The following is a 13,457-nucleotide window of genomic DNA, read 5'->3' on the forward strand; positions in this document are numbered from 1 at the left end:
AGTGCCTGACTTTTATCGTAACATTACAATTTTTTCCCTCTTTTTTTGTAAAACTGACTTTCTTTGTAATAACGTAGAATTTTTTTACCCCTGAACGTAGACTTCTTAAGAAAAAAAAAAAAAATCAAACTCCAAACCATTTTTTGGGGGGTTATAATCCTTTTTCTATCGTAACCTTTTGGTATCATTATGACTTGTCACGTTATCATTTTTCTCGTAACATTACACATTTTGTCTAAGTCAGATTGATTTTTTTTTTTCATTTTATAAATGGAACCTTACATCTTGTAACCTTTTATTGATGAACGCTTTTCCCTCGTAATGTTCTAATGGTTCCGTGGCATTATTATTAGAATTTAACCCCCCCCCCCGCCTCCCTCAAACACGAAAAGATGATTTTTACTGGGCTAGCATTTTTCCTGTATTATATTTGTAACGTTCTTGTAGCTTACGACTGCGTCCCGATTTTTGTGTGGGGGACTGAAAAGACTTCAGACGCTCGGCGTGCACGCCGCCATTCTTCTCCCGGTCGTTGTGGCGGCCGGCGTCTTAACGAGCCGGCTGCCGATTGGACGAGGCAAAGGGCAAACGGCCCCCAGTCAAAGCGGCTAATTGAAGTATTTGATGTGAGGCGCTGCGCCCCGCTTGCGTGCGGGCTGTGATCTCGCCATTAAGCGAAAGCGTCCGCGGAGGGGGGGGGGGGGGGGGGGTCAGTTTGACGGCTGCGCGCCAACAAACAGGCGGCGGCGCCGTGAGCCGCCGTCGGGCCTTTGCTGAGGTGACAAAGCTCCTTGCTTTGGAGATTCTGCTGCTGCTGCTCTTCTGCCAGACCCCCCCCCCTCCCCCCCCACCGCTGTGCGTCATGGCCGGACCTCAACAATGGCTCGGGTTTCTGGTGTCACGCGCGTGCGCACACACAGATGTTGACGAATGATAGGGCGGCGAGGCGAGGCGAGGCGAGCTAATAGCGGGCCTCGCCTCGCGCCTGCCGACATGCCCGTGGGCCGCGGCTGTTAAATTGTATCCAATTACGAAGCATGCCACAGTTGGTGGGGGGGGGGGGCGCCAATAATAATTCTTCTCGCATGACGGGAGAGATTTGCCTATTTCGGCGGCTTCGGCGGCGCGAGCCCAGAAATGTTGGAGCATCTGTACGCCCTCCCTCGCTCCCTCCCTTTTTTTTCTCTCTTTTTTGAAGGAGGGGCCGCGACCGAAGGCAAGTGCGAATTTCTTGAGCGCAATTTTGTTTCATCAAAATCCAGTTAAGCAGGCGTGCGGACAAGAACGAGGCTGGCGACCCCCAATTATCGGTCGCGACTGAAGACCGTTTTCCGTCCTCTTTCTGTTGCATGAATGTGAGACATTAGCAATCAAGTTTTGGTGATTTTACAATCTTAGTAACTCACGTTGAATGGGTAAAAATGCAAACATTCCACATGCTAAAACTGTCACTGACGTGTCGAAGAAACTTGTTTCGACAACATTTATTACAATATCACGTCAACTTTATCACGTTGTAGCATGATACATAACTTTGTTCTTTTCAGGCGTGTGCCACTCACGTTGGTTTATTTGTTTAGTGCTGAAAGTATGGAAGTAGATATGTGCCAGCCAATCGCAGTGACACTTTCTTAGTCACGTGACGTCACATACGAGGAAAGCGTAAGTGCGATTGGTTCTGACCTCAAGTAACCCTGCCTGGTGGCACAGACGGTCAATTTTAGACAGCGAATTGTATCCACTTGAATTGTTAACATTGAAAAGTTACACTGAAATACGACTATTGAAAATGTGGTCACTTTACGTTTCAAATTCGAATCCTGGTGGCACACGTTTCCCTCCGTATGAAATTAAGCTTCATATGTGCCACTGCTCGAATGAAGTGGAAACAAAAGCAAAACAAAACCCCACAAAAGTCGCTTTTAGCATTTTATTGAGAAAGAGTACAGAAAAGATGCTAACACACAATTAACAACGTGGCCAATAGCCAACCGGAGGTGGAGTCAAGAGATCACGACATCACACACTAGGCCACACCCCTTAAAGGCACACATCAACAAACAAATACTTCAGTGCGTGTGTGCGCGCATGTAACTTTCGGCTCATTTCTACTTTCATTCATCCATTTTCTTTTGCTGCTTATCCTCACAAGGGTCGCGGGGAACGCGTTAGCCTATCCCAGCCGTCAACGGGCAGGAGGCGGGGCACACCCTTGACTGGTCGCCAGGCAATCGCAGGGCACAAGGAGACAAACACACCTACAGACAATTTTTAGAGCGTCCAATTAATGTTGCATGTTTGTGGGATGCGGGAGGAAACCGAAAAGCCCACCCGGAGAAAAGCCACGCAGGCACGGGGAGAACATGCAAACTTCACATAGGCGGGACCGGGATCGAACCCGGCCGGGTCCTCAGAGCTGTGAGGCCAACGCTTTACCAGCTGATCCACGCAATCCACCCCCCCGACAAAAACAAAAAAATGTGTGCGTGTGTGTGTGTGTGGGTGGGGGTGGGGGGGGGGGTCCACCGGAACAGGTTATTGGCATTTCAATTTGGGAAAATTGAAAGGAGGACTCAAATTCTTAAGTCAAGGTTGCAATATGTCCGCGATATCAAATCTCTTCCCATTTTTGTCGGCACACTTTGCACGACTGATGGCATTGAGGGACGGCGCACTCCTCGGCGCAGCTTTGTTACGAAACGTCTCGGCTGCTCGTGCGAGTCGAGTCAAGTCGGCGACGGCGCCACCCGAAAAAAGAAAAAAGGAGGAGAGTCGCCGTGCGTCGTTTGCGTTGGCCCAAGATGGTGGCGAAGCCGCGTTAAAGTGCAAAGTCAGACGCGCGGCGGTGTCACCGAGACCCGCTGGGAAAGTTCAACGGCTCGAGGGGGTGCAAAGGGGTCAAGTGTCGGGTCAAGAGTTCAACCGGTCAGGAAGAGGCGAGTGACAGCGCTCACTTTACGCCTTCAAAGCAACAACAACAAAATGGAGGCCGCATTTAAATGATTACGCCGCCAATCACGGCAACGCGTCGCCGGAATAGCGGAGGCTGTTGCTAGGCAGCGCTCGCCGCGTGCCGCCATTTACCTTTTTCCTTTGGACGCCGGCCAAGGGACACGCGGACGCACGGAAAAAAAAAAAAAGAAAAATGAGCGTTTTGTGGGTTTTTTGTTGTTGTTGTTTATGAGGCTCAGCAGCACGAGGAGGCACAGCTAAAAATAAAACGTCTGACGTTTTGAATACAGTTCAACAAAAAAATGTGGACAACTTTTTGGGAAAATAATCTTTGGTCGTTGTCCAAATGTGCCCCCCAAAAAATCTCAAAAACGCCAAAATGCTTTTTAATTCATTTCCCGTTATTTTTGTGGGCCGACTCTCACGATAGCCGTGACTACCAAAACTTCATTAGCATAATTGAAAGTCGCTTCTATTTCTTCTTCTTGTTTTGGTGTTGTAATCGCTTTTTCATCCATCTCAGGGGGCGGCCGTGTTGGGCAATATCGCCCTCTGCTGATGACAGAAATTAACGCGGCGACACCACCCGATTGTTGCCCCGCGACCGACTGACAACTGGTTCGCCTTTCGCCCAAAGGTGGCTGGAATAGGCTCCGGCGCTCCCGCGACCCTTGTGAGGATAAGCGGTTTGGAAAATGGACGGATGGCCGTTTCACGCGCTTCCGTTGCGGAGGTCACGTGACTTAACCCGAGCTAGCCGGCAGCGGACTCCCTGAGTTGGGCGCAATAATCCGCAAAACTACGCTGTGACGAGGTGACGGTTTTTTGGGAAAACTTGGGATTTTGACAGAAATATTAACCAAACGTTAAAAATGGATCCGTGCGCTACTCGGCTGAAACCAGCAGAGGCGCCGTTCCTTCCCTCTCGAGGGGAGTTCGGCACATTCGCGGATGCGCCCCAAAATCGAGCGACTGTTCCGTCAGGAGAAATGAGAATTTTTGTCAAATGCTGCAGTTACGAAAAAGCAAGAAACAAAAAACAAAAACCGCACGGATAAATGGACACGCGTGTCAAACGGCGGAAACAAATCCTGTCCGACCGAGGCAGCGAAGGCGAACGCTGGATTTGCGCTGCGCGGCGGGGCTCATGTATAAATAAGCGAGGGAAGCCGTCGTGCTCCAGAATCCGCCAATTATGCGAGCGCGCGCCCGGCGAGCGGCACGCGCCGGCGTTTGAAAAAAAAAAAAAAAAAAATCCCCGCTTTTCCACCTCGTCTCCTGCAGAGAGGTGAAAAGGTAATTGCGACTTGTTATGATTGCCTTTCAGCGTCCCCCCCCCCCCCCCCCTCGCTCTTTCCGTCTTGGTGCTGTGCCAAAAGTGCGGCTTGAGGGAGTCCTGGGGGCAGCGGTGAGGAATGTTTTAAGACCTCGGGGATCCAGCCGGAGCCTTTTTAACGCCGCTTTTTTTTTTTTTTTTCCCCCCCTGTCGCCGGCTTGCGGTTTTGCGGGCGGGCCTGCTCGGTATGTGCGCGTGCGCGCGTCTTTAGGATATTAAATAGTAAAGGATGGGGATTAATAATGGAACCTGACAGCTCATCTCCGGCTTCTATCTGCCCGACTTTCCCCCCCAATCTCGCCTTCCACTCTCCGCCTCCCCGTGGCTTTCTAATCCAACGCATTTCTCTTTGTCAGGAAGCCGCGTGGTCGTCCTCCCGCCCGTCCTCGCCTCCCTCAGGGCCCCCCCCGCTCTTTCGGGGTCGCCATAGTTGGAGCGTAGAAGAGCGCGTCGTCGTCGTCGTCGTCGTCGCTCGGGTCGGCCAAGTCGGCTCGGGTGTAGCGCGCGGTCCCGGCGTGGTACTCGCCGATCCGCGTCCTGTCACACAGCCGCGACTGCAGAGCCAGCTGAGACACACAAAGGGTTCACAGTCACCGGAGGCCGACTCAGCCGACAAGCGAACGGTCCCCTCGGGCCGCTCGGGTTTCCGCTGCAAAAGTGCACAGCGAGGCAGGAGGGAGACCACGTCGGTCCCGAGCCGGAGGGGGAGGGGCTCTTCAATCGACCTCTCGACAGTACTGACGGAACTTTTCCTTTAAAAGGAGACTCAGGGCCACGAGGAAAAAGGGGAGACTGCGGCGCCTCAATCTTGTCGGAAAAACAAAAACGGCTGCAGTGACCCGAAGGCGTGTCCGACAATTAAGAGAAGAAAAAGGGCAATACGGCGTCAGGTGGGCGGGGCTTCCTGCGGCAGACGGAACGAGGGCGCCGGATTATTGGATTGCGTTGGCCCTCGTCACGTGTGTATTTTGCCATTGGCTCGGGTACTCCAGTATCTGTTGTAGTACCTCTCGTGTCTGACCCAAGACATGAGCCACTCCTAATGTGGTGCGGGTTAGAATCCCTTTCTTTGTTATTCCTGCCTTGGCGTCATCCGATTTGATCGAGAACAGGATTATTGCCACTTGTTTTACGGTGACATTTTCATCCGCGTTTGCTGTGCTTTGTACGTTTTCTGCTTCTGCCCGTGCGTTACGTGCACTTTGAAACGACTCAAATGGAGGAAACCGAAGCGCTTCGTGGGAGTCTTGTCAAAGCTGTTGTGGCATGACTCCTTCTTGTGGCTGGCGAACAACAGAATCAGTCGGAATCACGCAGCCGTTGAGATAAATCTCAGGTTTAATCCGTCAAATTGTCTGTGCTAAATAGTACTTTTGCATTTCGCCCTCCCAAAACACACAAAATGGACGACGCTGGGATGTCGTTAGCCGATCAGCTTCCGCATCGATTTGCGCAATCCAGTTTGGACGCTCAAACCTTTAGTAAAATCTGTTATTTACTATTTGGATCTTAGTCTAGAAAACAATCTGCAAGGAACCGACGCGGGCTGCACGTTGGGAGTCGAGCCCAGAAATCGATGCCTTCCGATGTCGTATCGGATGTAATGACGCTGGCGACCAGAGCGCGGCGTTCGACTCTCCAGAATTAGCGCAGCGGGTCTAATTATCTTAAATGCGCAAGCTGCAACCGCTGTGCGACGGCAGCCTTTGGGAAAGCGGGGTGAAAAGGGCTCTTGACTTCTAAACGGTCCGGAAAGATCCACTTGAACGTTTTCCCCAGCCGTCGGCGGCCACAAGATCAATATTTGGACGGATGCACACGCGGCGTTCGTAGTGATGAGGAGATTGCACGGTCATCCGAAACGAAACGTTCTTCTTTAAAACGGCAGGATGGGACCGACTTCTTTTGAATGTTCCCATCAGCAGTAAAAAGCCTCTCCGACGCTCTTCTTTGCACGCACGGACCGACCAATTGGTGGCACGCGCCAGTTGCTCGCCGGGGGACTCATCCACTAAACGCCCCCCTCAAACGGCCAACAAAGGTAATTACCCCGACTGTTAACACGTCGACATTCAAGAGTGACCCGCCGAGCCCATTTCGACTCTGTCGCTAACCGCGAGGGCAGGTCCTACCGAGGCACGACAACAGTCTCTCCGATGAATTCAAAGGTGGATTTTGGAGACTTTCCTGGTTCTTTACGAGAAGTATATGCTAAACGCGGAGTTTCTCCACAATGGTGGCTGCGTTTCTCAGTCCTTAGCATTTTCTCAGAATTCCTCTCTTTGTGATGAATGTTGATAAATTGGATTTTTGTCCCTGATGCGTTCTTCTCTAAAACAGGTCCGGCTCCTTTTCAACTGGTCTTGCCTCAGTGCCAATGAAATGTCCCTTATGAACAGACATCTTCTTCTTCTTCTTCTTTTCCTTTGGGCTTGTCCTGTTAGGGGTCGCCACAGCGTGTCATCTCAGATGAACGGACATTTGTTTGGCACAGTTTTACGCCGGATGCCCTTCCTGACGCAACGCCTCTGCATGTTAGCCGGGGAGAGAAGCTTACAGCATCTGGTCTTCCCAGGCGGTCTCCCATCCAAGTACTAACCAAGCCCAAACTAGCTTCGCTTCCTAGATCAATTACATTTTGTTGTATCACCAAGTATGGCGCTATCGTACATATACATCCAGGTGAGAGGAGAGGACGGTCGGGATCTCTTTGCCACGAATGAAACGCGACACCGTCCTAAAGTTTTGCAGACAGTTGGAGGGACAGACGCTTTCCAGGCTTTCCAGGCTTTCCAGGCCCAATTTACAAAGTCCGCTGATGAGCGGCCACGTTTTAATCAATCTGTGTTGTGTGACTAAATGGAAAATGTGCTTTGAACACCTTTGTGAACTTCACACAGACAACAGGTCTGTTTTGTTTTTTTATTGTTAGAGTAAGAGTTCATGTTTTGGTCGTTTTGTTCACTTTTGATGCAGATCCAAATAAAATTGCGGCTTGTAATCCCCTGCGACTTTCTGGCGCCCCGCTGACAAAATGGAACCAACATTCAACCTCAGTCCACCTCCAGATTGTAACACACGTCCAATTCCTAACTTTCGGGGTCTTTCGTTAGCTAGGACAGAGCAAGCTAACAAACAATTGGGGCGCTCCCCAACTTTTTTTTTAATTCTAGTTCCTCACTGAGGGGCTACGTTATAAAGCACGGCATCATTTTGTTTTGTTCCTTCATCTTATTTCGGGGACTCCTGGAGTGGCGTCCTATTATTAGAGCCCGAGCGAGCAGTGGCAACCCTCTTCAAATGACTCCTTTGCGATCACACCGCAAAAGAAATCACCTTGTTGAGGCTTTTCCGAGTCTCAAAAACACACCAAAATTTTGGGACCGCGCACTGCGTGAAGCGAACCGGAAGCGCCCAAGCGAGTAATCAAAAATTCAGCAGATTTTTAATAGAGGGCACACGAAACAGCATCAATGCCGTCAAATGCAATCAAAGTCGGCCATTTTATGTTGAAGTGTTGGGAATTTTGCCGAAAAACATAATGTTACGTTATAATATTTAGAGCTATCGACACAAAAATGACTTTGTGAGATATTCATTGACTCTACGTTGTCATTCCGCAGTTGAGACAAAGTATTCAAAGAGTCTTAACGTCGTCCAACCACATCCTCACTTCTTGCTTTATCGTCGCGGCACTTCCTGTTTAGACGACCGCTGCATTAACGAAACTAAGTCACAAATGGGGAAAAACTGAACTTTGTGACAAAGTCACTTCTCACGAAACAAAAAGTTGCAGACAGAAATGGCTCTTCGGACTCCTTCGGCAGATTAGCGGAAAAGAGACCATCAAAAGAAGCAACGAGAACGTCCGGTATCTTGGTTTTGTGGTCCCGGTTCGGTTCACGTTGGGGACAGCGAGGGACCGAAATCAAAAACATTACAACTGGTTATCTTTTGTGAAAACAGCAACACGGTTGAATGAACTGTGAAAAAAAAAAAGTCGTCATCAGTTAAAAATTCCCCCCCAAAAATGTTGATAACTATGCACAATAATGTTAATAACCATAATAATTCACGACAGCGGAAAGATTTTGTCTTTACAAAAAGCGCAACGTCGTGAACTGGTCTTCCATTTAGGAAATGCAGAAAATTGCAACGGTAACACTTTGAATTATGACGCAATCAAAACAAAAATGGCATTTGTCAGCCCGGGAGAGGATCTTTAAATGCCACTGGAAGTGAGGCGGGCGCCGTAATCATTTTTTATTTTATTTTATTTTTTCTTCCCGTACTGTACGACTCGATGCCATTTCAACTGAAACAATAAACTTGACGCCCTGCCAAAAGGATCTGGTTGGCGCTATCTTCCGCTGGCCAGATGCTGAGCTGCGCTGCTGCACTTTTTGTACAACGTCAAATTCCACTTCCTGAGGAGCCTGAGCTAATTTGTTCCATGTGGGAATTCGGCACACATCTGCACTTTACCGAAAAAACCCAAAGACGAATACGTGCGCCGTAGGAAAAACTTCCAAGCTCCCGAAGTGCACTGCAGGAAGCAATAAAGCGCAGCGAAGGTCCGACCGTTTCTGCTCTTTTACTGCGTTTTGAACACTACACGTTTCGTCGCGCGTCGGTCGGCTGACATTTAGGCCGTCCGAAAAGGGCCCAATTACAAAATAAGCCTTTTATCTTGGGAATATCAGCAGCTAATGTTGATAATCGCTGCTACGCGACCGGAGACAACAAAGGGGGCATTTTATTCCCTTCCGAGAAGCGTCACGGCCCGCGCGACCGCAAACACGCGGCCGATATTTGGGAGGCGATGACGGGGGCGAGACGGCCGCGCGTGGCTGACGGTTAACCCTGCTGACTTTTGCAATGCCGTTAGTCATCCGCAAAATGACCCAAAAAGGGGTTGGCGCAATCCGAAATGGCTCGCGTGTCCTCGTTTGTGCCGACCAGAACAAAAGGGAAGCGCCGAGCACCGTTGGCGCAACAGACCCAGAGGAATATTCGGGGATCCGCGGAGTGACCCGCGTTGCAAACTTGTCACGTACGACATTTGAAATTTGCATTGATTGGGAAAGTGAGGGGAAAAACGCCGCGTGGTTGTCATGTCGACAGACGAAATTGCTGCCATAGGTCGCTTTCAAAAGGTGGGGGGGGGGGGGGGGGGCTCCTCTCTCACGCCGCGTCCAACGCAAGCGTGCTTGCGAGACACGCTAAAAACCGAGCATCAGCACCAGGATTCCGTCCGGAGGCCGCCGCAGCAAAGTCACGACTTTGGAATACAGTGAATACTCGCAAATCGGTACTCGAACGTCCCCGGAGAAAACCCGCAAATAAACAGTCAGCCCAGTCAGCTGATCCACGACGGGCTTTGTTCTTGTGTATAACGCAGACGTGTCCCGGTGGCTACATTTGTAATGGGAACTATCGCTTCGGTTTTTGAACAAATCGCTTCTCGAACCACCTTCGCCCACGGATTGTGGTCGATAACCGAGGTTGGACTGTACGCGTCATACGACAGCATCCAGAGAATGATCATTTGTGCCAGGCTTTAATGGGTGGTGGTGGGGGGGGGGGGGGGGTGGACGCTCCATGTGGACCAACCTCAAACTATTCGGAGAGTTTTTTTTTTGTTGTGTTCGTTAGCAGGCTACGATCTGGGTCGCAAAGGACGACACAAGCCAACGTCACCCTCACAGTTTTGAACCTGGGGGCTAAAGACTCAAACAGGCATAAAAAGTGCCGCAATAAAAAAATTATGTTTTTTTTTTTTGCCCGTATATTTGTTAACAAGGAGACATTTTTGTTCCCTTCCATCCTCAAATGTTACAATGAGGTGTTTGTTAACGTGCAACGTGACATCGTCCTCGCTAGACCGGCGCTTTTTTTGTAGCCCCCCCCCCCATCCCTCCCCCTTTTTTGGAAACGTTATCCCTTGGGAATAAACAAAAACACGGACAACAGCTGCGTGTAACTTAATCGCGAAAAGTGTTTATGGTAGCCCCGCGCTTGACGCCCCCCCCCCCCCCCCGAGTTTGAACAGCACTGCATTCGACTGAGACTGCGACCGCCGATAAACCGAATCAAACTTTTGCTTCATTTTTGAAGCTTGGGTGGTTCCCGGGTTGTTCTTGATCCCCCGAACCAATTTCCTCTCATCTGCGGGTGACAGTTTGGGTCTTTTTTTTCCGAAACTGCGGCGAAATAGCGAGAGATTCAAATGACTCGCTCTTGTCTGCGCTCCTTCAGAAACGGCGACAAAAGACTCGATCTAAAGTTCCCCATCTTAGATCTCCGCTGAGGTCATCGGGGTTTCCCCACGCTGAGCCGTCGGTCGATTCAAGCGCCGCTTTCAAACCAGTCTCGTTTTATGCGGGAGAAGAAACCACCTGCCCCGTCTGCGGCGGCTCGGGGAACGTTACGGAACGAAGCATTTAGGCGAACGTGGGGGGGGGGGCGTCTCCGCCTCTCGCCCGAAGTCAGCCGGGATCGGTTACGGAACGGCCGCAAGTCTGGCCAAAACGTTTGCGGAGCGATGAAGCTGCGGAGAATTCCGACACCGCTCCAGATAAAACAGGCGGACGATCGTTCGGCGACCGCGTCGATACGGGGTGTCGGGTTATGGTACGGGGGGGCTGTGACGACGCCGCGGTATCGGCGGCGGTGTAAATGCGGCCCCCGTGTCAAGGTGGAATGTTTGCAGTTAGCCAATTTGAGAAGCTGCCTGGAAAGGCAGCGTGAAGGCAGGATTTAGACGGCATAGCGAGAACGAGGAAAGCGGAAAAGCGAGCGAGCGAGCGAGCGAGCGAGCCGGCGGCTGCTACGAGGGCTGATAGCGTGTGTGAGGGGGCGGGGGGAGGGGGGGGGGTGTTGAGCTAGCGATGAGGTGTCTGATGAAAGCGCAGATTCGTTGCGCCGAGGAAGGAATGTTTTGACGCTCTCACAAGCGCCCACCCCCGCCGTCACCACCTCCCTGTCGCCCGTACGACGCCGCCCCGCGCCCTCCCCCTCCCCCTCCCCCTCGCCGCCGCCAATCTCGCACCTGATGTGAGGGGGGCTGCCGGGAGTCGCATGCCAAGATGAATAACAACCGGCTGTTAGTCACGAACGCACACGGAGCCCGTCTGACTGGCAGTGCCGCGTGCGCGCCAGCGCCGTCGCCAATTTCCGTGCCCTCGTTCCTTGACACAAACATCATTTTCTCTGTGATTTACGGAGGCGGCGCGATTCCATTTCATCCGTGTTGTCGTCTTTCCCTCGCGCGCCGGGCCGAAACGTTGACATTTGCGTTGAAGGTCATAGCGCACATTCCTCTCTTCCAGTTTGCGCTCACGGCCGCTTATCAGCCGGGCCGGCGATACCGGCTGGGCGACAAAGCGTGCGTGCCCGCGTGCGCTCCAAACCGAGACAAGAGCCCGCTTTATGCCTCGCCTCTCCCGGTTCGATATGAGCCGGCGCTCATATCCGCAAATACTGTCAATGTTGCCGGATTGAGACGGATCAGCGGGGAAGCGCCATCGATCGCCGTGTTTAGCCAAGCGCGGCCGGCGACGGTTCAAATGTGCAAACGTCCGTCGGCCGAAAAGTGGCAAAAGTCAGGCCGGTTGTTTTCCTGACCGGCGCGCGCAACCGAGTCCGTGCTGTAGGCCTCTGCCGTTGCCATGGCAAACGAGCGTCGCTAGCTTCTGCCTTCAAGGCAGCAAACAACAATGACCAACAATGAGCGGCTCCCGGTTGTGTTTTTTTGGGGTTTTTTTTTTATTCACGGGGAAACTTGGCGAAGTGGCGACCGCAGCGTCGACGCACGAAAAGCTGGAACCGGACGAGATTTATTCTTTTTTTTGGGGGCGGAGGTTGTAGTTATGAAAAGGTTTTTTTTTTTATCCTTTGAAAATGCAAGATTTCTGAAAACTTTTGTTTTAAAAGCAAGATAAATCGAGAAAGGTGGTAAAGCATTGGCCTCATAGTTCTGAGGATGGATCCGGGTTCGATCCCGACCCCGCCTGTGTGGAATTTGCAGGTTCTCCCCGTGCCTGCGTGGGCTTTCTTCGGGTGGGCACTCTGCAACATTAATCGGACACTCTAAATTGCCCATAGGTGTGATTGTAACTGTCTCGATGTGCCCCGCGATTGGCTGGCGACCAGTTCAGGGTGTGCCCCGCCTCCTGCCCCTTTGAAAGCCGAGATAGGCTCCAGAACTTCCTGCGACCCTCGTGAGGATAAGCGGCAAAGAAAATGCATAAATTGGTAATCACAAATAACCTCTTGACAAATGATGACTTTCATAAAAAATCATCAAAAACCATTTTTCTTGTTCATACAAAAACAATCTCCAACGTGTAGCAAAGCTGAAGCCGCGTGTCGGGAGTCGAGAATGGGCAGCAGGCTAAAGCTAATATTAGCGCGCGTCTCCCCCCGTCCATTATCGACGCCGTCCGTCCGTCCGTCGGCCGCATCGAGACAGACGACGTTTTACCGTCACCGAGTTGGAATTGAACCCACGCAGCCTGCGCTGACGTCGGGTGGGCAACGGTGACTCATCAGCGACCTAGCGTGTGGGTTTATTTTTGTCTTTTCCAGCCGCCCGGGAATTGTGCACATTTTTGACAGCAATGCTGATCATATCACAACGCGGGGATTTTGTGATCATAAAATCATCAGGAACCATTTTGCATGTTTGTCAAACGGCAACAAAAAAAAAACCCCAAAACTATTTAGCAATTTAGTTACATAATTAGAGAAAATGGTTCCACCCCCCCCATACTCGTTGCCTTAAGTTGATGTTTAAGCAGAATTACAAAGGATGCATTAAATATGTCATAAAACATTTTCACTGTGGATGAGCAGCAAGGACAGTTAATGGAGGACAATACGAAGGGTAGTTTATGATGGGAATTGTTTTTTGTTTTCCATTTCACAATTGCATTTGTCAGGTGAGAGACGAAACAATCTTATCTGGTATCAGCGTTCATAAAAGTTATGAACAAAATTGGTAACCGAGGGCAGCCTTGATGGAATCGAACCATCCATCCAGCCATTTTACGAGCCGCTTATCCTCACAAGGGTCGCTGGGAATGCTGGAGCCTATCCCAGCCGTCAACTGGGCAGGAGGCGGGGCGCACCCCAAACTGGTCGCCGGCCAATTGAGACAAACAGCCGC

At 51.0% G+C, this 13,457-nt stretch overlaps 1 protein-coding gene across 4 annotated transcripts in view; it reads right to left on the reverse strand.

Moving 5' to 3' along the window:
* Nucleotides 1-1,916: 1,916 nt before the first annotated feature.
* The window catches only part of si:dkey-100n23.5, a 109,711-nt gene continuing 98,170 nt past the window's right edge, over nt 1,917-13,457 (reverse strand). For all 4 annotated transcript variants that reach the window (XM_061841221.1, XM_061841222.1, XM_061841220.1 and 1 more), the window contains one exon: nt 1,917-4,854. In XM_061841221.1, the coding sequence (XP_061697205.1) occupies nt 4,684-4,854 (171 nt within the window). In that variant the 3' untranslated portion in view covers nt 1,917-4,683. The remainder of the gene's footprint in view (nt 4,855-13,457) is intronic.

This window comes from Syngnathoides biaculeatus, chromosome 14 (genome assembly GCF_019802595.1).
Source record: "Syngnathoides biaculeatus isolate LvHL_M chromosome 14, ASM1980259v1, whole genome shotgun sequence".
NCBI classification, from domain to species: Eukaryota; Metazoa; Chordata; class Actinopteri; order Syngnathiformes; family Syngnathidae; genus Syngnathoides; species Syngnathoides biaculeatus.